Genomic DNA, 24,932 nt, shown 5'->3' on the forward strand with positions numbered 1-24,932 from the left:
TTAGGGTGACAATGTCTCTTTACCTTGAAACAGGACAGTAAATTATTGTATTTCTGTGGTTCAGAAAGAGAGGGGGAAGATGCTGCCCAAGGACATGAGCCTAAAAACCACTGAGCAACTGCAGTCAATAACTTTCATGTATTACTGGGTGTAGACCTGTCCTGAAGGTTTCGCTACTGGAGCAAAACAGCTTTGGAGCAGTTCTAATGAAACTCCTCAGCTTCAGTAACAGTGTGGGTAAGTGCTTGATGCTACACGGAAAGGCTTAGCTGCTGAGCTGCGAGTACTGTTAATTGGCGATGGAAAGCTAAATCCCTAGGCTTGAAATCCAGTCCTTTGAGTCATCTTAAGCATAGGTTAGTTGGGAAACTGCCTGGGGAGTTCAGCATCACATGAAAGTGAGAAATGGGGGAAGGGGAAGGAGAGCTGGAGGAAGCAGAAAAAAATACAGGAAGTGAATTTTGGTGTTTTGTTTTTTTTTTCCCCCCTAATATATGTTGTAGCAGGTACTCTTTTCTGGCATGAGAAGGTGGGTTAATAGTAAATCCTACTGTTTTACTCTTTGAATCATGAGTCAGGAATGAGGTTACATAAGGTGCAGCACGTGTGATTGATGACATGAACTCTCGCTGTGCCATTGTGTTTGCTCGGGGCGGTGAATACTGATACCTGTTGATACCTGCAGGCCTGGCACAGAGCACCTCTGTCCCCGGCAGCCCCCCCCACCCCCCACGCCAAACGAAAGGCGCTGTGCCCGGGCCAAGATACTGCACGGCGTATGATAAGGGAACAAAGGTAGACCTTGAGCCCTTTGGCACTGAACTGGTTTTAACCTCTTTCTTAGTTCTTTCTAATGGAAGAAGGAGCTCCATGGCTCTCTGATTCCCTGGTAGTGCACCAGAGGAGCTGAGTCTGTCGGGATGGGGTAGGAAATGGCAGTACCCGTAGGAATTTAACACACATTTGGAAAATCTAGGAAAAGTAGGCAAAAATAAGGCATGTGCCTTTTAAAAAATATATAGAGAGAAACAAAGGTAAACAGAAGGTCAACTGGGATTTCTGCGTCCACGGGGCTTGGGGGCCAGGGCATGGTAACCCATCACCATGAGGCCAGGCCTCCCTGCACCGCTCCTCCTGCAGCTGATCACGCCTGTTAAAAGACGTGCAGGGAGAGCCTGCGTTGTCCCTCACCTGGGCTTGGCAGATAGAGTGCGGCAACTTCTTCAGTTATTGATTTCAGCTTCTTGGGGCGCCCTTTCAAAGCGGGGTTTGGTTGTGCAGAGGCAGTGCTGCCCTGAAGTGACAGGGGCAGCCGCTGCCGCCTCCCTTGGTTGTCCTCATGGACTGGCAGCCCTCCACAAGCCCCTGTGCCTTGACCCCACCAGGCAGTACAGAAATCAGTTGTGGACTTTATTCTTGCAATAGAGCCACGGCAGTGATGTAGTTTCATTTTCTTTAATAGGGTTGTTCTCCTTCAAGGTTAAAGAAACCTTTCATTCTACCTTTAAATAAAATAAGTGGCAGTATTTCATGATCATTCCCCCTTCTTCAAATCTATTTGTTCAGCAACCACTTCCTTGGAATTTCTTCCCTGCATTTTCAGCTGAAATACAGAGAAATGTGATCTTAGGAAAAGCTTTGCAAAATGATTTACTGAGAAAAAGTATGAATTGTTTCATGTCAATGGGGATTTTGACTAGAGATTTTGCACACCAGCTTTTCGCTATGCATTTGGCCCATCATTGTTTACCATACGATTAGACTGTATAAGGACAAGTGGCAACTTCTGCGGAACTCTTCAGAAGTTGGTGCTGTTATCTGTTCCTGGCAGAAAAGACATAAACAGAAGTTTTACACTCTGGTTCCTTCTCACCTCTGGCTCCTTTTTGCACTTGTCTCCACCTCCTTTCTGAAGCAATTCCCAATGCATGCAGATGGAATAGGATAGGATAGGATAGGATAGGATAGGATAGGATAGGATAGGATAGGATAGAATAGGATAGGATAGGATAAGGGGATAGATCTACTTTGCTTTTTTCAGATGACCTTGGAAATTGAAACTAAAATGAGCTATATGACAGCCAGAATGAATAATTTACAAGTCAAAGAGGAAGGAGCTGCAATGGAGGCAGGCAAGGGATGCACATCACAGAATTGAAGGCAAGAAGAGGCTTTAAAAACTACTGCAGCATGAAAGAAAGTAAAAATGGCCTTGTGAGCTGGAAGCTGGTGTGCTAGGGAAATGAACTTACAAACTGCAGGTGTGCCCTAAAGAGATGGAGGCACAAATCATTCACTCCTTCGGAACCATGCGACCACCTTAGCTAATCAGGTGTATGGAGAGCACTGTGGTTTCCACTGATGCTGGCCTCGAGCAAAAAATCTTAATGAACCCATCTGTTAGCAAAGCCTCTGTGCTTTCCCTGTCAGCTCAGTGGAGTGCTCCTGGTGATAAACATTTCAAAGAAAGGGAGTATAACCATGGTGAAAAATGTCTGTCTGCTCAGAGCAAACCAGAGGAAGAAACAGTGGTCTACGCAGACCACAGACAGAAAGAAAAGGATATGGTTAGCGACTGTCAAGAAAGAATCCCAGACTTGTTTCATTTTATTGTTTGAATTTGCTTTCTTTTTTCTGCTTATTCAATCTTATCGCTCAGGATTTGGCAGAAATTTCTTGGTTCCATATGAAATAAGTGTGAAACTGGAGGGAAAAAAGTTTAGTTTCCCCTTTGCAGCCCAGCTGAAGGCAAGCTTGGCTCTGTGTGTTGGGGAGGTTCTCTAGCCCCTGAGAACATCTTGGACCACTTCAGTGAAGAGGCCTCTCCTTAACCACTCCTCAGGGGCTTGTACTCATGCAGCCAGGCAGCGCACTGAACTCGGAAGGGTGTGCTTTAATTATTCATTTGAATTTCTGTGCTACGTGTTTACTTGTAATTTTGCCTCAGTGATGCTCATCTCTAGCATCGTTGCCTCTGTAGCGTTTGCCTGCATTTCCCAAAACTTCAGTATGGGAGACGTGTCTGCGGCATTTTGTGGCACTTCAGGTCTCTTGACATATATCGATGCAGACGGCATTTTCTTGCAGCAGTGGGACTGGCAGATGGGGCAAAGAGAGCTTTGTTTTTCTAAACAATGTCCTCTTGCCTTCCTTTTTTGCTTTGCCTCATAGGAGCAATCAAGCGTAAGATTAAAATGTTTCTTTGTTTTTGAAAACCAGGAAAAGCAACATCCATACAATCGCAGCAAAACCCACTACAAGTCGGCTGCCTTGTGGATTTCTAGCTCTGGTTTGAGACTAACTAACCTCTGAAGGATTTACCTATTTGGCAGTATTAAATTAGCTTGGGAAAACCTACAATATAAAATTAACATGGGAAAACTCCTACAGAAAAAAATCAGCTTTAGGGAAAAGATAATGACTCTGTACCATTTAGTTAATTATCCAAATAATGAGTGTACTTCATGAGCAATGAACCTGCAGTAGTTTCCTCAGGAGTCTGACTCCTCAGCAAAAGGAACCCACCACTTTGGAGAAGTCTAAAAGCCTATTATAACATTTCCAATTCAAGAGGTGCATTTTTCCCACAAAGCTGTGTTCATAACTCCCAGGTAAAAGAAGACTGGATTTATTTATTTAATCTAAAATTTAAATGTCTTCAGGGCAGAGGACTTGTTAATGGCAAAAAAAAAAAAAATCTGGGTTTTGAGAACAGTTAAATATCAGTTTTAATGTTATGCTTCACTGAGAAAATTGTGTATGCCTTTGGGAAAGGGTTAATGCAATATTTCTTTATGGATGTATTCATGCAGAAATAAACAAATCTTGCCCGGCTGTATGTCAGCCAAATACATTTTTAAATACAGCTACAAAATGGTAACATCTCTTGATACCATTTCGAGCTCACAGACCTATTGGCATCTCCTGCCTTTGGCTTCTGTTGCCAGTATCAACTCTGGGCTTGGCTTTGCTGGCGAGCTGTAGAGTGTATCTGGGAGTCGTGCTGTTTCCTTCAGGCAGCAATTCCTTAACCAGCTCAGATGGTTTTCCTTAATTCCCCTTATTGATCGTGTTCCCTGTTTTCAAAGTTTGGGATCTTTCTGCCCAGTGGAAGCTCTTCACCACGTGAAATATTAATTGCATAATATGAAAAAAAGATCTTCAAGGGACCCAGCCCTTAATAGTGCTAATGTTGCTGGAGCTCAGAGGAACCTTCTTTGGGGAGCTATTTTTCCTTTTAAAAAGTAACAAAGAGAATAGGGAGATGGTAGCCAAATACAGGGAAACCCAAACGCATCACAGTAGGTTACGTGTAGTCTTCACTCTTTCTGCTGAAGAGAGTTTTTAAGGCTGCGAAGCTGTGTTAAGATTTTTGTTCTAATTGCCTTTACGTAACCTTTCATACTCTGCTTCGTCTTCCAACCCCTTTATGTGATGAGAGCAGGCAAGACTCTTCATGAACCACCATCGCTTAGACTGCCATGCTGTCCTGTGACAGGCTGGACTGAGATCAGGTCTGCTGGAAAGCACTAAATGAAATACCTTCCTCTGGATAGAATCAGCTATTTTCTGTAATGCCTTTTTTGGTTTGGGAGGATGATAGTACCAGAAACAGCCCTTTGAGAAGGCCAGAACAATTAATTTTGCTGGTGTCTTAGGAAGGTGCTACATGTAAGTCAAGAACCCAACAGGGGGGCTGTAAATTATGCAAAGATCCCTGCTGCTTCTGCACACAAAATGTTACTTAGGTCTGTTCCCAAAGCACAGGCAGGGAACCCAAGCCCCAAAACACTGCACTGAATGACTTGCAGTCACGCCAGCCATGAAGCTGGGAGCAGAAGCCAAACTCCATTGCAAATTCTGTCTTGCTCTGGTATTACGTATCCCTAAGTGCATCTCTCTAATGGGCACTTCTAGCCAGAAAGTCAGCTCCCCTTCCCTCAGTGGTATTTCGTGCTTTGAATAACGAGCAATAAGGGTTTTGTTGGTCATTTAAATGCCACAATTCCAAGCACTTAAACACACTTAGCAGGTTCCGAATCTCTCTGTGTCTGAGCCAAGTGGCATTTTGAAAAGCATTAAGTTAAGTAGTCCCCAACAATAATTTTGCATTCCCTCTTTGAGCTTTCTGTACCAGAGTGTGCTTTGAATGTATCGCTGTATTGATTTTGGTATTCTGCCATTCTCAAAGTTTTCTTCTGGATTTTTCTGCTGAAGCACTTGCTCATTCCGATGCCTGTGTTCAGAGGGGAGTCGGCTCCATGTGCCGCACACTTGGAGATCACTTTCCTATTGCTCTTCCTCAAGGACCAGACAGGAAACTAGTTCCTAACCGCATGTGTAGGGAAACCTGGGAGTGGATGTGAGGTCCCCCAGTTGTTGAATCTTTTTGCTGGCATTCCCCTGCCTGAAAAAAAAATCCAGAAACTTCTGCTACTGCATTAAGAGAAAGAACATCGCAAGTTGTAGCTTTAAAGACAATTTTTCCAGGGTGGTGTGAGTAAGGACAGCAGAAAAAAACCCCAACGCGGTGTTTATCATAATTAACCACCAGTATCTGAGGATTAGCATAGCCACGGTTACTAGTCCTAGATATACTAATGTGAACAGAAGAGGAACAAACAGATGCAAGAAAACCACAGCATTTCGACGGGCTGTTTTTGCAGCACAGGTTTCTCTGGTCACCCTGTGCAGTGGTGAAGTAGCATTCAGTCATGTTCAGAAATGAGTACGGGCAACGGTCACCGGGTTTGCTCAGTACTCAGGTCTTACCAACCCCTGGAGAATGGAAAGCCAAGCTCCTGAGGTTAGTCTCACCTCAGTGACTCACTGCCTGCCTGACCAAACTTTCAAAACCAGTTTCTAGTAGCAGAGATTCGATTTGAGCCATCTTGGCCTGATTTTTGAGGAACTTGGAGTTCCCATAGATCAAGTCAGAGTCAAGGGGGGAACTTGCAAATATCTTCAGCCTTTGCCTGCCTGTTTTGAGACCCCAGTCTGCATGATGCAATGGAAGGGAAGGTATGGTGTGACGTGCAGAATATTTCCCTACTTACTAAAATGTGGGGGTGCACTCTTCAGCTCCCTGATGTCCACCTGGAGAACTCAGACAGGTAAATGGACATTTACTTTCACAGGTTCCAGGTTGGGCCTAAATATGGAAGCTTCCAAACACAGCTTTCAGTTTTCAAGTTAGAGCTAATACAGTATCTGACTGGGTCAATAACAGCAGTGAGAACACAGGTTATAGTAAGTCCTGCGCAGGTGTTATTTCTCGTGCAAGCTTTTAGTCTATCAGGTCTCCTACATTTGGCTAATTCAGTCTTGCATTTTTCATTTCTCTCTCCATGCTGTTTGGCTCTAGGGGAAAAGAGATCTGACAGTAGCTGGTGACTAACACAGAGAGCTGGGTTAGTGTATTTGTGTGGTGTTTCTGAGCAGCCCAACTGCTGCGGCACATTGAGCGACAGTTCTGCATGGTGCTAATGCAGCCCCGCTGAGTTTTGCCTGCAAGTCCTGCCCCGCTCCTTCTGTGGTCCCTCCTACCTTTCATTTTAAGCAGAAGAAAGGAAAATTAAAGAAGACAGTATTGGACAGGATGCTGTTTCACAGTTGTTTTCAGCCAGGTCAGACACAGCTCATGCTTGGAATGAAAACCATCAAATATTCAGTAAGAAAAATAGTGGGCGTCTTGCCCTGCCTTTTCTCCTGGGATTTCGTCAAAGGCTAAATCAAATAACATCATTCTTGTCAATGCTAATGAGGTGGTCTAAGCAGCATTTTATTTGTCTTCTCATGAAACAAAACAAGCTTTACAACTATGGACAGTCCAGTTTGTCTAGCAGACACGCAAAACCTTTGGAGGAAATCACACCGGAGAGGGTCTCACTGCCTGTAGGGACAAGAAGACCACCCCGCCACAAGATGATCGTGTTTGAAAAGTCTAACGTCATGCTATACTTCTGTAAGGCCATGTGAGAGGGTTGCTCCCTCAGCCTCTGCTACGCCATTTGCCATGCATTTGATTGGGAATTCTTTCTCTGGAGTTCACTCATTTGAAAATCTTTATTATGCAAAATTCTCCCCTAAAGTTTGTCTCCTCATCAGTGAGGTCCTGAATGCAGATTGCAATTCTGTCTACAGAGTTAGCACAGAGCCTTCTCCATTTTAATAAGTTTTGGGTGTCCCAAGAGACTGGCAGACAATGGAAATTGTACAGCGCTTGTCAAACCTGCTGCTATGCTTTCTTTGAAATACTCCAAAATGGAGGCAAAGAGGTAAAAGTTTCCTACTTAACTTGTCTTCTTTTCCATTTGGTACAATTACTGTGTGAGTCACTCAGCTTTAAGAATGCTTTGAAGGGGAAAGTTGATTATTAGAGACGTAAGAATAATGAATCACACTCGATGGAAAATTAATTTTTCGCTTCTTTTTATGACACATTACCCAGACCACCAATTACTGGAAAAAAAAAATCCCTGCCACATACAGAAATTTCTCATAGGAGAAAAATGGCATGAACACCCTATTGATTTCATAAGTAGGAAGCATAAATGAGTTTTCAATGACAGGATAATGATATTAGGTATTGTAGATCTCCAGGGAGTTTTCATGAGGTTGCTGGCTCTAATTATGAAAATGTTTTCCAGCCACCTCTATTCCAAGAAGCACCTTGCAATTTCTTGTATGCGAACAGATCGGTATCTTAGAGACTCTCAGAATAGATGTGCTCTATAGAGTGAGGCTACCAAGGTTAGAACAGAAGTGTCTGGAATAGACTATTTCTCCAGAATTAAAAGAAATAAATTGTATCTGAAAAATAGTAAAACTTTCAGTCAAGGTGCAAATTTCAGCTATGTTTTCTGAATTTTTTTCATTGCTGTGCCAGTTTTTTTGGATGCACAAACCATGATGATCCTTGTCTTTGGAAGATGTAGTTCTGCTCATATCTGTAAGTTCAGTGCTCATATCAAATCGTGCCTGGAAGACATGGAGGCACAAAAGGAGGCTGCAGGGCAGCTGAGGGTGCTTTATCTATGTGCCTCTTTTTGTCTTAGCATGGGAATAGCTCCTCCAAGAGAGGCTTCCACATAATGGGAACCCATGGGATATTTTCTCTTTTGTGAAATGCCAGGAGTTGGTGGTGAAAACTCTTTGCATGATTTGTCTCTCTAGAGTAGATTAGCCTTTGTTATTTGTGGCACTGGAATTAATCACTGTGGCAAACTTTTAGTTCAGGGTATTCTTTAGACAGCTAATGAACCAAAATAAAAAAGATTTAATGGAGCTGTTACCTCCCTCAGTGTTGCATGAAAGAAGAGCACAAAACTTACCCTGTTCCATTGAGAGAACTGTGCTGATCTGGCACTTGGAACAAAAGCCATTAATTGTCTTAAATGACTCCAGATAATGAGGTTTAGTAATTGGCTTTTGTTTTAATACAGCTTTGAAAGGCTAAATGACATAAATCTGTGTAATGCCTCAGAATAAGCGACGGTTAAGGTAACAGGTACATTTAACTTCACAAACAGTGCCTGTCCAAACTGGATAAAGCTGCATCAGTCCAGTTACGTGAGTGACTGGTTGATGTTAAGAATAATTTTAAAATACAGATTTGTTTGAACACTTCGGTGTGCAGAACAGAAAATAAGGTCATTTTGTTGCCGTGCTTAGGTACTTGTATTTGCAATGAAATACATTACTGATGATTTTCAGTAGAGCCCAATTGTTGTATGCCTTAAATTGAAAACTTAACAGTCTTAAAATCATCTGCCCGATAAACTGCATCACATTGGGATTTCCCCTGCTTTTGTGTTGGGGAAATTGCTGATACACACACATGCTGATAGATGTGTGATTAGAAAAGAAAACCACAAGCTAACTATGAAGGTGCCTTCTCCAGTATCTGAACTGGTTCCCCCTACAAAGGCACCTTGTAGTATTGCACAGTGAAGAAACTCCCTCATCACAAATCTGAGAGAGTGCTTCCTCATGCAGTGCAACGCTGAAGTAAAAATTAAGACAAAGACTCATGTTTCTTGAAGCTTTAAAGTCTGCAGGGCAGACATGTATAATGAGTGTTTCAAGTCAGTTTGCAAGCAACCTGATTTTAGAAGAATTGAAGTTGAAAATGTTGCAAGAGAGTTTGGCTAAGAATCAAGTAACAACCCAATTTTGCACATCCGCATCTTTAAAAATCCAAATACTGATATCTCTACTCAGTACGTCATTGCTCATCGTTCATGCCTCTTTCTTATTTGGCCCAGCTCCTTCCTTCCACTCGTACATTATTAATACTAGGAGTCTGCTTTTAGCATTAGGACACAGTGACGGTCATTAAAAAACGTGCAGTAGTTCAATCCCTGACAGCTAAGGGCTGTAAGCTCCCAGGAAATAGTTTCTCCCTCATTTTCTTTTTCTTTAAAAGGAAATGCTGTGGGATTTTTTTGTTTGTTTGGGGTTTTTTGGGGGGGGGCGTGTGTGTGTGTTTTGTTTGGTGTTTTTTTTTTTTTAAGTGGGGTTTTTGCTGCCAAGATATTAGCAAATCTTGGTGTTCATGCAGCATGCTCTGCAGTTAACAGGAGCTGTGTAATTAACTCATGTCACCACTGCATTGTGAAAGCAAGAGGAAATGTCCCTGTCCCTCGGCAGGGGCAACTATATGGCATGAAATTTGCGTTATAATAGCTGCTTTCATGGGGGAAAGTTGATCTTTTTTTCTCCATACTTTTATTCTCCCCAAATCCACAAGGTAGGGAGTTTGTGATCTCAGACAAATGGAATAGCAAAATACTGTGCTTGAGCCTAGCTATCCCAAGTTGGTTTTAGTATTTATATTTGCAAGATGGAATATTTTCCTTGGGGTGGGTGCAGTGCTTCCTGTGCCCCTATGTCCAGCCTGCGTGTTCCTGGGGGAAAGTTGTAGCAGCTGACCTTAGCAGGACATTCTGAGAAAGTGTAGTTGGGTTGGGAATGGGAATCTCTAGCAGTATCTTGTGTTAAGTGCTTTAGGTTGTGAGACAAGGCTTTGGGGTGTATTTGATACCAAAGAATAACTTGTTGATAGTATCTCTTCCTAAATGACCACAGCTGTTAGTGCTGGCAGTCTTCTTTCTCCCAGTGAAAAGATACTTCTGAACTGCAAACCATCTTTAAGTAAAACTAGCCTTTATTTACATTGACGTTGCATGTGTCATTTTGCTTTTGCTGTTGTTTTCTCTATCTTCTTCTCCTTTCCATGCATGTTAATTTTTACTATTGCCATTCAATTTTTTAATTTGCTTTTTAACTCATCTCTGTATTATACTTGCCTGTCTCTAATCTGGTTTTATTTTCTTTTCCCTTTCCCAAGTCACCGTGGTGTCTAAGTGGGTTTTTGTCTTCCAGATCTGGTTTCCTTGATTCACCTCTATGTCCTTCTGACCTCTGTTCTGTGATGGCTCTTGTCTCTTATCATCAGTTTTGTTTCCCTGTATATTATTCTCAGTCGGGATGAGCAATCTTAATGCCTAGCAGGCTGCATGGTTAATGTACTCTGAAGGACACAGTATATTCATATACGTCCCAAAAGCTCTAGAACCAACACAGACTAATTCCTGCTAGGACTGAACTAGAATTTTTACCAATCCAATAACTATTGGACATTATAACATGAATACGGATCTGGTGTTGAAAAGCAGGCTAGCACTGATCATTGTGTCACTTTGGTTTTCAGATATTTCATACATTAAAATGTTGAGGAGAAAGATTAAATTAAATTTGTTAGCAATCCTCCAGCAGGGTTGTTTGGGAAAAGGTGACTTGAATTTGCTAAGATTTGTTTCAATTTTCTGTGCTGGACATAATTTGCTCAGTGGGCCACCGGGTCACAAAGCGGAGAGAATGTTATTGCGGTCATCTGCAACCTTCAGAATTCTTTATTTTTCAGTTATAAGTAAATGAACTTGAATACTTTTGACCTACAGCTGGTACAGTACTATTGCCTTTCACTCTTTCTCCTCTTTGGGCTGTACTTTGTGGCTGAAAAGCCTCCCTCATGATGTCCAACTTCTCTCCAGAATAGACCGTCCCTACCCACTCTCCCTTTTTATTGTGGTGAAGGTATTCTGTTGAAAGGGAAAACCTACATTTAAGATGCAGAAACATGGAAGAGAAAAGTGTGGCGGTCTTCAGTCCAGAAAGTTTTAATTCACTAATTAGAAATACCTGTAAGGGCAGAACTTTGTGCGCAACTATGTGGTTAAGCAGAGCTCATTATTTATCTGAAGTAATAGGTAGCTTTTGGCACATCACCATTTTCTCTCACCTGGGCTTAGATCCAGCATTCACTGAGAGCAACAGACAGCTTTGCTGGCCATTAGCTTAGGCTCCAGACTCTCATGTGACTCTCATTCAGGCTCGTGCCATTAGGACAAGAGTAGGTGGTTGAACAAAGTGAGCGGGGATCTCGATTTCCTTGTGCACAGTACAGAGACACCGGCTCTTTCTGCCTGGAAAGGCCACGTGTTTCTTTCTGAGTGACAATTTTTTTTCAATTTCTGAAAACGGAGATACACAAAGGCCTTAGAGAAGGAAGTTCCGTAGCTTTTGCAACAAGTGAAAATAAACACTCGGCATCATTCTTAAATTTTTGAACGCTTACTTCTCTTTTGGTAATTTCTTCAAGAAGTCTGAAGAAGTTAAAAAAAATCTTGGTACCTTTCCAGGGAAAACTGTGGTAAATGGTAGAAGATTTTTTTTTCTGAGACAATACCCCATGCTAGCTTTAAATCTGGTGGGGGTTGTATTTATATTGAGCTGAGGCTATTGCAGTATGTAATGCATAATTCAGCCTGTTTTCCCGAAAGTGTATTGTTAACATTCTTACAAGGAACCTTGAACCTTCAAAAAGGTTACGTATAAATTGTTCAGTTAAAGTCAAGCGTATGCAGTGCTTCATACTCAGAGAGAGGAGTGTTACACATTTATTAAAAGAAGTTTATTGAGCTTTATTTTGCCCTCTTTGCTGACAGTTTGGTAGAAGAGTTCTTCACTGCTGCAGTAACTTTGAATCGGGGGCTGCATTAATCCATGCTGAAGCCCCTGTGAAATAAGGCAGTCACTGCCCCATCCTCTGTACTGTGTTTGAACACCAGCTTGAATGGATGGTTGCAGTGAAAAGCTGGACTGCTGTGTCAAAGGTCCTCAGCGACAGGTTTCTTAGCTTGTTGCCTGTCTAGAGGATTTGGGCTCTTGGCACTGGTGTTACAGGAACTTGCGTTGGTCTGCATACCAAGTAAATATTATGGAGGGTGAAGAAAGTGCAGCGAAATTTTGTAGCAACACAGGTATCACAGCCGTGATGACTTAAGGACCAGTTATGCACGATAAGGGCTCTGTGACTATATGCTTTTCTGTGTTTTCTGGCTATTTGTTCTCATAAAAATTACTGCTGTACCCAGAAACCTTGTCTCACTAAGGAGCACAGAGATACTGGCACAAAAAGAGCTGTGCCTTCATGTGTATTTCAATATATTTAGATTGTTTATGTTTGATCTTTATTTCTGGGTCTGTAATGCATGTTATTATTTATACTAAGTATTGGTATATATTTACGTTTATCTGTATTTTAAGATAACATTCTGTTGAGGGAATTATTTTTCCTTAGAAGTTCCATAAATGATGCAGTCCTGTCTTTGCTTAATCTGTTTGTGTATATGATTTATGTAATGTTGCTATTAAATTTTTGTTTGCACCTTACTGTGCAAGCTACATAGCCTCACATTCAGAAGTAGGTAATGGGGCTGTAATTTTAGTAGATCCACATGTGGGAATAACAGGTAGTTTGCAATGCTCCTTCCCCTAATGATCTTCTAATGTAATTAACTGATACAGCAGCGCGATGATACTTTGAGCAGTTTAACCCCAGTATTTCCCTCCTGCTATGGCTCAAATCCTTGAAGAAATCTGTAAAGCAACATAGTGCTTTATCACCTTGAGTGATACATTTTACATGATTTGAGGATTTTGTCTCTTGAAAAATATCTGGATTTTCCTCTCTTGTTTATTCCCATGTTTGGAACAAGTCACGAGCATTGGCAATGAATAACATATATAACAGGAATGAAATGGCATCAGCTTTCAAGAACATTTCAACCACCTCTTTTGATTAGCCTCAGTAGGGAATATTACATATGACCTATGTGCTTTTTTAGCTTGTGAATGAATTGAACTGGATGTAAATTCATCTCTGTGAACACAAACAGTTAACAATGAAATAACAGTCCTTCCCTAGATATTATACAATAGGGTGGAATGATTTGCTAAGGTAATGTAGCACCTTTGGAAATGTAAATAGTACATTATTCTGGACGACTCGAGCATGATTAAAATGAAAGCAGTAAAGAGAAGGGAAGGAAGAGAGGGGTGGGTATTTCTAAGACCAGGAGCCTCTCACAAGCAGACATGCTTGGCTTGTTTAGACAGTATTTATAGGTCATGCTGGTTTTCTTAAAAGAAAAAGGGCTGTACTGTATTCCATCATCTCTACTAACACAGCTAAAACAAATCATTCATTGTCAAGACCCTGTGGGCATAATTAGGATTTAACAGTAAGCATTGTAGGAACATCAGGCAAGTTTCTTTAGATACTCATTAGATGCCCTTTTTATGTCTTACCAAGTTACAGACAAGAGATGATACTGCAAGGTGAATAACTGAACCATCTTCCCTTTGTGGACAGAAATAATTAGGCATACACTGACATGTTATCAATTCAGAAGAAAGGACATACAGTACCACCTTTCACTGGTGATTCTACTTGGATTCTTTATTCTGCAGTCATCTTCTGCCAGTATCTTCAACTCTCATTTCTCAGAAATCTCTCTCTGCTCCTCAATCCTGCTATTTCATCAAATTGAAACAGAGGAAAAATACCGCTTTCCAAATTTAGGCAGATAGACATTTAGCATTATCTAATGGTTCTAGTTTGCTGCAACACCCTGAAGGAAACCTGTGTACACTACAAGATGTAGTCATTAGATACGATAGTGATTTCTCCAGTGTCAGAAAGCTGACTGTAAAGAAATACTCATTTTTGCATAATGATACATATCAGATAACCCAAAAGTGGGCTGATTCTTACTTTGGGGATTGATATTATGAGAACTGGGCCTTGATGTAGTTTCCTCTGAAACAATAACTGAATTCTCATTGACTTCAGAATAAAAATATTCTGACCACAGATCCTCAGTTTTACTGTTTTGGAGATATGTTTCTTGTTAGAAAATGTTTGCTTTTGTTAACAATATTTATGGAGACAAATGGACTGGGAGGGTGGTTAGTAATTGGCAGAAGTTGATAGTTTTCATAATGGAACAGACGATGCTTATATTTAATGAGTGGGAAGAAGAATGGCAAACGGATTAGGGAGATACAGTCCCCATAAATAGCTCTGGTAGTTGGGTGCAACTGTAGCAAATCTACTGACCTATACCAGTTAGCTGGGAGTCTGGCCCATGCAATCTAAAAGCATCCAGCATCGTACCTTGTTCCCACGACTAATCTGTAAAAGTGAAGAATTGCGGCAGCCTATAGTAAAGCGCATACAGGAGTACCAGTATACGTGCAAGCAAAGAAGAAAGCAGTAGCACTGGTGCAAATGACAGATAAATAAAATCCTATCTCCATTCAGATCTGAGGGTTTGTCTGTAAATCAGTATACATTGCTTATAAAAGAGTGATGACAGAGAAAAGCTAACAGCATTTCTTAAAAGCCTCATTCATTCTATCCATTGATGAGCTCCATGGAGCTAATTTGTTGAGAGGGCTCTTCCAAATGGGGATGCATTTCCCAAAGTGAATTTTATTGATGGCAGTCAGTAATGATAAGTATCTCATCACTGCTTATGAAACTTTGTTCTCTTTGCAGCATTTCTTAGTGAAACAAGCAACAGGAACTTAAAGCAAATAGACTATATCCTTATTCAACGGATATCCTCATGTGGAATCTTCTAAAACACAGGAGGCTTAGGTAGCTTTACAACTTGGGAAATTAAATTTCTTCCAGGGTAATGGGAAAATTTTTCCAGTTTAATAGCAGAAATTCCAGCATTCCATGAGCTGTGAAGCTACGGTGGAGCAATGGAAGAGAAGGCACCTCTGTGAAGTCTCCTGCTGCCTGCCTTTTCATGTTATTGTTGGCACTGAGCAGCACTGTGCTGCATGGGGGATGTGGACACCTACATCCCATCACAGTGTATTCTCTCTCAGGAATATCCTGACCTAAGCAGAGGAAGTAATTTCACTGGCAGTCTGAAATTTCCCCAGTGACACAACTTGATTATGTCTCTGGCTTACGTTTGCATTCCAGAATGAGGAATGTGTCTTCTAAAGGACTCATGGGTGGTTTGTAGAAGCCAAAGCTATTTTGGTCTCTCCATTCCTCCTCCTTCTTAGCAGGTACTGAGGCTGGAGAAAGCAGGGACTACTATTTCAAAGTCAGCTTGTATTAGACATTAAAAAAAAGAAAGAAAGAAAGAAAGAAGAAAGAATGAGAACAGAAAAAAAATAAATAAGATGTGGGAAACCCCCAACCAGCCAGCCAGGGCTGGTATAAAACAGTGTAGCTGTGTTGCACACAGTAAAATGGGGGATGTTACGCTGATTTACACTAGCTGAGAACCTGGCATCCAACTCGTTCATGAAAGAAAATGTACGATGGAATTAAAAACCACCAAACTAGTTCTTTATTATATCAGTTTGGTGCTTAATGCCACTCCTGTGGAGCAGAAAATGACAGTTCCATTTTAACACTTTATGGCTTTTTCAAGGAAAAAAATATAGAAAATATTCAGCCAAAACCCAAACAAAGCAGCTGAATTGCAGGATTTTAGTATCTTAGTGATGCATTGCTGGAAAACAATTTTCTGTTTACTGGTCGTAGAAAATTAATCATATGTTTGACGATTTGCATCCTGCTGTTGTTGTCTTAATTTTTTGGCTCCATATTATTTAATTTCAGTAAGTGTCATTTCTAAAGGGAACAGAATGAACTGAGGGCCTCCCACCTATGTATCCAGGTCTTTTATCGGTGTTTTTCAGTAACTGTTTGGTAGTCTTCTACAAGCCTTTTCAATTTACCTGCTAACTATTGTCAGTTCTCTCTTCAGTCATGGAGGCATGTATATATGCATGTGCATGTATATACATATATATACACATGTATAAGAAATACTTTGGCACTGGTTAAGGATGAGACCAGTAGGTTTTTTTTTTTAGAGAAGATATTCTAACCTTCCATGTAGTTTAATAGAGAGCGTTTTCATCTGTGGAAGATGGAAGCGATGGGAAGGCAAGAGTTTTCTTTAAATATCTAGAGTTTAGTGGAGGAGCTCCAGTTCTCTCTAGTAGCTTCTGTAGAGTGATTCAAAACCTCTTAAAAGATTATTTTATTCTTCTGAGGCCATAGGGATTTTCTGTGGGGGGCTGAGCATGGCTACCTGGTGATTCTTTCAGCCGCTTCCAAAATATGGTATGACTAAAAAAGCCCTTTGAATTTCCAGAAGCCCGTACAGATGCAGTTGCCGTTCCTTGCAGCTTGTCTGGCTTTCCTTCTGCCCTAGATTCCAGATAATCTGGACAGCTATCATGATTTTCACCCCTAATTATCAGAAAGCCAGTTAGGTCCTTTCCTAATCTGTTTTATGCATTTATATATTGTTGTCATACTGAGTGGTTCACCAACTTTAATGCAGTGGAATGAGTTAGAGAAATGCTATTACCTCCTACTGTATAAGTGAGGAACCAAGGTAATGAGAAGTAAAAGACTTTTAAAAATTTGTCCAGATAGTTTCACCAAGATCATACAGGATGTTGAGACAATGTTGAATGCAGGACATTGAGATCAGCCCCTAAGATTTCTAATGGCAATGGCAGTAGCAAAGACAGATAATAAAATGTGTTCCATATATCATGGGGAATCCTGAACTCGGTGTCAGTGGAGCACTGACTGGAATAGGAAAGACCCAAATGTGTGTGCCAGTGTTTTCCAGTGCCTTGTGATTGACTCTGTTGTGAAAACAAAATTCTGCATGTGGCGGTGTAATGCTCTGCTTTATCACATGTCAGGCAGATGGAACAGGATGTTTTTTAAACTGTATTTTTCATCAGAATTAGGGTCATAACTTATCTGAAGTTGGAAAGCAGTTGGGAGGAGGAGGGGACACGTGCAGAACATGTCCTGCTCTTGTACTCATGGTTTCCTCTCTTTTCTTTTTCAGTGAGTATGTTTTTGAACACATTAACCCCCAAGTTCTATGTTGCCCTGACAGGCACTTCCTCATTAATCTCGGGACTTATTTTGGTAAGTACTAGATATATTAATATCACTTTACAAATTTATTTTGTTATCCAGAATGAGATTTCAGGCTTTATCCAGATTAATAGGTGTCTTTTTTTTTCCTTGATCTTACATTTCTGCAGTACATAAAGTTTGTATTTATTTATTGTTCTTCTTTTTCTCTGGGAATTAAAAAAAAGAGAGAAGATGTTTCAGTGCTATGTGTCTTTGAAGGAAAAAATCTTGAAGGACAATACACCCCACTAACAACCCTACAGTAATTCATAAAGTGTTTGCATGTTAAGTGTTTCCATCAGCAAGTCCTACAGAAATAAAAAGGCCAGTAAAAAGAAGAGGGGGAGAGGTACAGGTACCAACTATCTGAGCTTAGCATGGTCCTTTTAGAAAGTTATGGCACGACCTATTAGAGAAACAGCGAGCAGAATGTTAGCAATGAACCCAGTTCTGGTGCCAAGATTCCAAGGGATAATTCTTTCAGATCTTCACTTTTAAAAACTTACTTAATACATATTAAGCCTATTTTCTTAAAGGTCTGAAGAGTATTTTTAAACCATTAAACCCCACCTTCTTTCCATATGTAATCCCTGAGGGCTTCGTTGTGCAAATTGATGCAGTGGAGTGAATCATAATACCATCACAGTGCAGGAGTCCAAAGCAGAGCATTTGCTCTGGATTTTATTCAGTGTCTTCTTAGAAGCAAATGGAGGTAAAAAATCTAAGGATCTGTAAAGTGTACTTAGGGTATTATGCTTATACTGGGCTCTTCTGTTTCCTCACTGCTGAGAGCTGGCTTTCTACTTACACAAATGAATAAATAGACTAGACTAGACTAGACTAGACTAGACTAGAACAATTTCAGTTGGAAGGGACCTACAACGATCCTCTAGTCCTACTGCCTGACCACGTCAGGGCCGACCAAGTTGAAGCATGTTATAAGGGCATTATCCAAACGCCTCTTAAACACTGCCAGGCTTGGGGCATCGACCACCTCTCTAGGAACCTGTTCCAGTGTTTGACCACCCTCTTTGTAACGAAATGCTTTCTAATGTTCAGTCTAAACCTCCCCTGGTGCAGCTTTGAATCATTCCCATGTGTCCTATCACTGGATCCCAGGGAGAAGAGATCAGCACCTCCCTCTCCTCTTCCCCTCCTCAGGGGAAGGCTATCTTTGTTTTAGTCTTGTTTGTTCAATCAGTCTTAGGTCCTTTATCTAAAAACAAGTTGTACGCTTTTAGAACCTGCTGGATACAAGCTGCAGACCCTCCCTCACTGTAGCAAACTAGGCATATCATTGGGAGACCAATGACACCAATTTTAGGAGTGTAGTTACCATACACTCCTACATACCTAGTGGTAAGTGGAAAGAGGCAGACTTGGCTTGGGGCTGGTTCACATCACCTCGAATCTACTGATGTCAGAGAAACCTGAAAGCATCCAGGAGCCTAACTAAACTGTATCAGTTTGGTGAGGGAAATCTGCACCTCTCACTTTCACGTTGGCTGTAGCTGATGCAGACAAAGAAATGGCATCCTTTGCTCCTGAATGCCTGTGAGACTCTCATCACTTAAATGATTTCAGGTATAAAGCATCAGGTGCTCTGCTGCTGTGCCTTGCTCTGGGGTTTCCTTGTAGCAGAAGGCAATTATTTAATCTCTATACCTTGGGCATTCATCATCCTCGTATGGTTTGAGCCCCAAAGCACAGGACAGAGCTCCAGAGACATCAGCAGATTTTTCAGAGCATGAACAGGAGCCAGATCTGTAAGACTTGGATTCAGTTCAGCACAACTCACTCAGATGCATGGGAGGAAAATATTGAATGCTACGTTCAGTACTCTCACTCAGAAAGAAGAAACCTTCAAAAGGCCAGGCCCCACCACCAAGATGAGAAGGAATGAGAGAAGTATTAACATGGTTTCCACAGGCACAATTCTACTTCTGTATTTGTTGTTGGAGAGTAAAGACAGCAAGAGGGAGGAGGTGGCAAGAAAAAGACAGTTTGTGCCCTATGGAAGTGCCTTACAGAATCAAACAGGAACAAAAACCCTAAAGAGAGACTAAATTACCTGTAACTAAATTCTGTGTATAGCATGATTGCAAATGTAGGTACATTTTGTACTGTAGTCATGAAGGCAATTTCTGAGGAATGAGCTCAGTAGGAGACTTGTGAGCAAGAAATTTCTAAATGCTGTGCTTTGATGGAAAGTACAAGAAGGAAGTGGCAAGGAATATCCAGGACCGTGATATGAAGAAGGGGGAAAAGGGCACTGATAGAAGCCTTCCAAGAAGAGATTATATGAGTGAGCCTTAACTGAAGAAATTCACTAAATGCTGTATGACAAAGTCCATTATGAACAAGCTGAAGGAACTGTGAGGTGATGGAGGTGTAGACACAGACTGAAAGAAGAGTGAAAGCTTTTTTTGTGGACCTTCACTACTGCTATCAGTTGTTGTCTGCTGGTCATATGCCACCATCCTAAATGTGCAAAAGCTAATATAAGCCAGGCAGGCAACAGCCAGAAACCCTAAATTGTAGGGACCGGTGTCTGTGTTGAGAGGAACACGTGGTCTGTAAACTGAATGATGGAAAGGAAATCAGCAGACATGGTCATGGAAAGAAGAAACTGCAAGTTGAACAGACCGTGCATCAGGAAAGACAGCTGAGTAAGTTCTAGTGAGGTAGTGCTAGCCCAGTCACTAGCCCAATTTTTCCTCAGATTAATTATATCTTAATAATCTTGCTGTTTACCAATGGCCCTGTAACGTGCTGAATTGCCTGCATTACCACCCACTCATCTGTCATACTACACAGCATCTGCAGTTCTAAAGGATTCTTAATCCTGCTATTGGTATTAAGTGAAACTCTTGTATAAATAAACGTTCTCTTGTCAAATCTACATCACTGGGGTATTTTTCACACTAGATGTACTAATATTCCTTGGAATTTTCCACCATATGGCCTGGCAGATTTCTTTCCATTATCAGTTGGCTGCAATTCCTAATCAGAAGGAGAAATCACAGCACTACAGGTTATGAAATGATGGAAAATTCCATCATTTCAGAAATGTGGTAACCAATGGGAAAGTGAATGCTTTTCCTATTTCATGTTTGAGCCATGAAACAATGACTCTGCAGAGTTCAGCTTTGGGCAATTGCATGCTACGTGACTCCTTTGCAAAACACTACTTTCCTGTTTTATTTTGTGTCTTACTTGTTTTCATTCTTTAGGTAAAATTCTGGCCTTGCTGTAGGCAATGTGACTTAAATGAAGCAAGGATTTCAGACCTTTTTTCTTTCCTGGATGGCTCAGACGCATACAGAAAAGACTTTTCTATCTCAAGCATTCTCCTTAATAATTACTTGACTACAGCACACAGTTAAAAATGAACAATTTATGTTCAATTAATCCCTGCACTATTTTAGGCATCAAAAATAGGAAACAAATTAAGTCCCAATCTGCATTAGAAATACTGTATTGGAAACTTGGTTCCACCACAGTTACTTTTAATCCATTAAAAAAACAAGGGTTCTGTCTCACAGAATACAATGAGCTGTATTGTATTCAGTGTCTGAGAGGCTAAGGTTTTCCACAGGTAGGGTAATAAAGCTGTCATGAAGCATAACTGATGTCCAGTAAATGCTGTGAACTGGAACTATGCAAATGCCACTGAGATTTCTAAATAAGGCCACGTGTTTAACATACAGTTATTACCAGAGTGAAAGTTGTTTAGCAAATGCAGGTGGCATTTGCACTGCAAACGGCTGGAGTCTCACTTCTAACAAAGCACAGGCAGAAGTGAACCCCAGTCTTGAATCACCACCAAGAATGCCTTGTTATTCTGCTTCAGAGCTTGGGACAAAACAAGAGTTTTCTGCTACACAATGAGAAACATTCTGCAATGAACAAAATAGCAGGTCTTTCAAAGATAAGAATTAGAAAGCCAGTCTACAGAGGTAGAGCTTGAGTGGTGAGTCTGCACACTGGGTAGCGCTGAGCAGGTGGGCTGTCTGCTACTACCCGAGTATGTGTATAGGATGAGAGCCCCAGCCTTTCGTAGCCAATGGTGCTACTACAGGAAGTCTGAGAGAGGGCTTGAATCACTGTGCAGGGACTTGTCTTATTTTCTGTACCATATTAATTGTTCTTCGGCTTATTTTGTTACCTTTGTGTAGTCTGCTGCAGAGGGGCAGAAAGGTGACTGAGTTCTGGGTGTTGCCACAGACTCCGGGAGGGTCTGACAATTGTGCAGAGGCAATCTTTGGTGGCTGAAAAGCGATACGTGGTCATTGTTCAAAGTTTCTGCTTCTGCTCAGTGGAGGCTGACAGGTCAGGGAGGGCAGAATCCTCGTAGGGAGCTCCTAAGAAACTGGAAACACTTGGAAGGGAGCAGATGAGAGAGGAAGGGTCTGTAGGAAGGCAGTCTATAAGCCAGTCCACAGACAAAAGAAAGGTATCATAAGTAGCTGGGGCCTACCCAGTGTTGAAAGAAGTACTATACTTAGTCCAGGCAATATATTATTTTCTTCTCCATTGCTGTATTTCCAGACATAGATGAAATGTAAGTAAACAGCTATTTATTTTGAATAAGCTGCTTGTTAGCAGTGCATCTATCTTCTCATGCTGACTCCTTGAGATAAGACAAGTGGGGTTTCAGTAACCAGGAGCAGAGTCTAAGAGAATGCTAAACGGGGTTATTTTAACCAGAAGGAATGGGGCTGCATAGCCTTCAAGATGGATACACTGAGAGCGTGGTCAGAGGCGTACTGTTTCCTACACCCAAGCTGGGCAGGACTGGAAGATCTGTTTGAGTCACTGGCTACCCCTAACAGTTAAATAAAACAGACCAGGGGCTTGCTTTGTTGAAGGCAAGTGGCATTGCATAGTCACATCCTCTGAAAATGGGATGATCTTTTCCGTACTGTCTACTGGGAACAGCCCAGGGCTGTGATATCCCCAGAACATATCCAGTCATTGCCTGGGAGAGTAGGCACAGGCCAGGCAGCCTGCTAGCAAACAAACAGCATGGATGACGGAGGCAGCCAAACCTGCGTGGTGGTCCTGTTTTATTTAGCAAATAGGTTTAACCATTGAATCAAGTTCTGCTATCACTATTCTGTTCCTCAAGAAAGTAAGTTTCATTTAAATCAATTAAATTGGTTATTACCACCCCTCATAATAGAGGAGTACTCCCAATCTTACTCCTCTGAGACTTGGAAGCTTCATTACAAGGCTGAATGAGAACTCTGAGCTGTGGAAGTCGCCAGCAAACAAAATCCTGTACTGCTTCTCTTGAAGACTCAATACACATACAGTAGGAGAGGACTAGAGAGAGTATTCTCTGTAAGAGAGGATGCCTGTCTCAAATGTGATAAACAGGAAAGCATAATTCAAATCACTGGCAGACATCACTACTCAGTCCAGTGAGATTCACCATCAAAACTATCCCTTGTGAACTGCTGCATTTACGATGGAATATCTCTTCTGAAAAACCAGGTGGGAAGGTCAGATATCCAAGTAATGCAGAATAGATTTCTTGCTACACAGAGAAGTAAGATGATCCGGGATTTTCTGTATGTGAGAGCAGAGATAAGAAAGAGGATGTCTGTAATGTTTTTATTGCACAGGGGAAGAGAAGTACCTGCACAGAGAAGCAAAAGCAAAAATAGTCCAAAGCAAGTATCTGGAATGCATCAAGAAGACTTACGAGCAATTAACCAGCTCTTACTTAACCCAACTATATTTGTCATCTAAAAATTGTTTTTTCATAGCCGTGCATTTCGAGAAATCATCAATAAGGGTTTTCCAAAATTAAATACTCTTACATTAAGCATTACCCGTACCAGATTAAAAAATCAAATTTCTAGATTTGGATTTCTAAACACACAAAGCTGGAATGTTCGGAATGGGGCTTTAACTTGGCCTTTGTGAACATAATGTTTCAAAGATCCCTTGAGGGTTTGGAGGTGTCTGACCCTGTTCCAATTTGAAAGCACAGGCACCAACCAGAAGGAACCTAGAGAAGCTTGCTGCTGCTGTGAAGAGGACGAGGTCTGTGAAGATGAGCTCCCCTCCCACCGTATGCATATGAGAGAAATGAGGGGGCCCTTTCTTTCAGTAGTGGTGCAGAAATGATCTTTTGCATTAATTCCCTCTCTGATCCAGATCTCTTTCAAAGGGAAATTAATCCTTATAGTCAGCTATTATTCTGTCAGATGATCTCTCACCTGCTGAACTGTCAAAAGCTTGTTGACTTCACAATGATTTCAAAGTGGCTGGTGCAGTTAGAAATGAAATTTGATTTGTAGAAATCAGGTTTCAAAACAGCTGACACTGAGAAAGGTGCAAAAATTCTGTGGATTTACTGTTTTGACTTCAGTACCGGATTACAGATTATTATTCTCATACACCCTGAACAAATCACTCCAAGCAAAGGCTTATTATGATGATGATGATATATGGCTTTAATTTCTAAGAGACTATATGCATTGAGATCTGGCTGATGTTTCCTGGCACTGGATTCACTCAACATTGCAAAGTTTTTTCAAAGCTGCCTTAAACAATTTATGAGCTTTAATGCCATTTTTAAAGGTAATTAATGTATCTGTAAGTCTAGGGAGGCAGATTTATAGCAAGTTCCTGTCACTCAGCTGAACCGTAGTAGTGACCACATATGTATGTATGTACATTCTTTCTGCTTGTACTCTCAGTTTCATTGAAATTCAGTGTGACAGTTTTCCAGCTGGTGTACATTTGTGCAGGGCAAGTGGGCTCACGCGTGCTATTGTTCTGCTCACTCTCTCTCTCTGGCCTTACTCACTTTTTATCTAAAAGCTGATGATGATCAAAATCATGAGCAGAAATTTATTAGCACATTTTGAAAAATGTGGTTTCTTCTTCTCTTAAAGAAAATACGAAGCTTGTTAGATAGAGTGTATAACTGCCAAGGGTTTTGAGCAGCCAGTCTGGGAGTTGTACTTCAGTCCTTGGCTTATGGGACAGTGGTACTTTTACCGGGTGTCCCTTGCCTCAGTGCGAGACTATAATCTCTGATTCCCAACAACCCAACAACCACTCCCTCTGAGACCTTGGGGAGGTAGAACTGTGGCTTGTGTGCCTTGATTTGTTCAAGCTTCAAGCTTCCAAAGATAAAACAGGGACAGATGCTCACCACAGACCTGTGACTGTGTCTTATGGCACACCCTTTCTCTCATGGTCAGCCACATGCTGCCTGCTTAGATTATGATGCTCTCTTAGATCATAAGATTTAAATTCTAAACCCTTTAGAAAGTCTTGCATCCCTAAGAGCATGAGAACAGCTAAAACTAAAGCTGGCTCACCTGTGCCAGCTCCATATCCACCATCTCCAGCATTTGAGGCAGTGGTGTGTGCCAGGGGAAGCCCAGCAGTGCGGAGCAAGTGTTCAGTGATACTTGCTCAGCATTCTGTCCCTGGCTCCCAGGGTTCCCACCTGGGTGCTGCTGCGATTGCGTGCCGATGAAACAAGTACAGTGACAAATGTACTGTGGAGTCTGTGTAAGGAGGAACTGTCCAGGCTCTGTGGGTTTTTGGTGATTTGCCTGGGACATAGGGTTTG

At 41.4% G+C, this 24,932-nt stretch overlaps 1 protein-coding gene across 4 annotated transcripts in view; it reads left to right on the forward strand.

Annotated features, from left to right (window-relative positions):
- The window catches only part of ST7 (suppression of tumorigenicity 7), a 160,348-nt gene that overhangs the window by 68,424 nt on the left and 66,992 nt on the right, over positions 1 to 24,932 (forward strand). For all 4 annotated transcript variants that reach the window (XM_075081122.1, XM_075081120.1, XM_075081123.1 and 1 more), the window contains one exon: positions 17,259 to 17,341. In XM_075081122.1, coding sequence (XP_074937223.1) covers positions 17,259 to 17,341 — 83 coding nt within the window. The remainder of the gene's footprint in view (positions 1 to 17,258; positions 17,342 to 24,932) is intronic.

This window comes from Phalacrocorax aristotelis, chromosome 1, assembly GCF_949628215.1.
Source record: "Phalacrocorax aristotelis chromosome 1, bGulAri2.1, whole genome shotgun sequence".
NCBI classification, from domain to species: domain Eukaryota; kingdom Metazoa; phylum Chordata; class Aves; order Suliformes; family Phalacrocoracidae; genus Phalacrocorax; species Phalacrocorax aristotelis.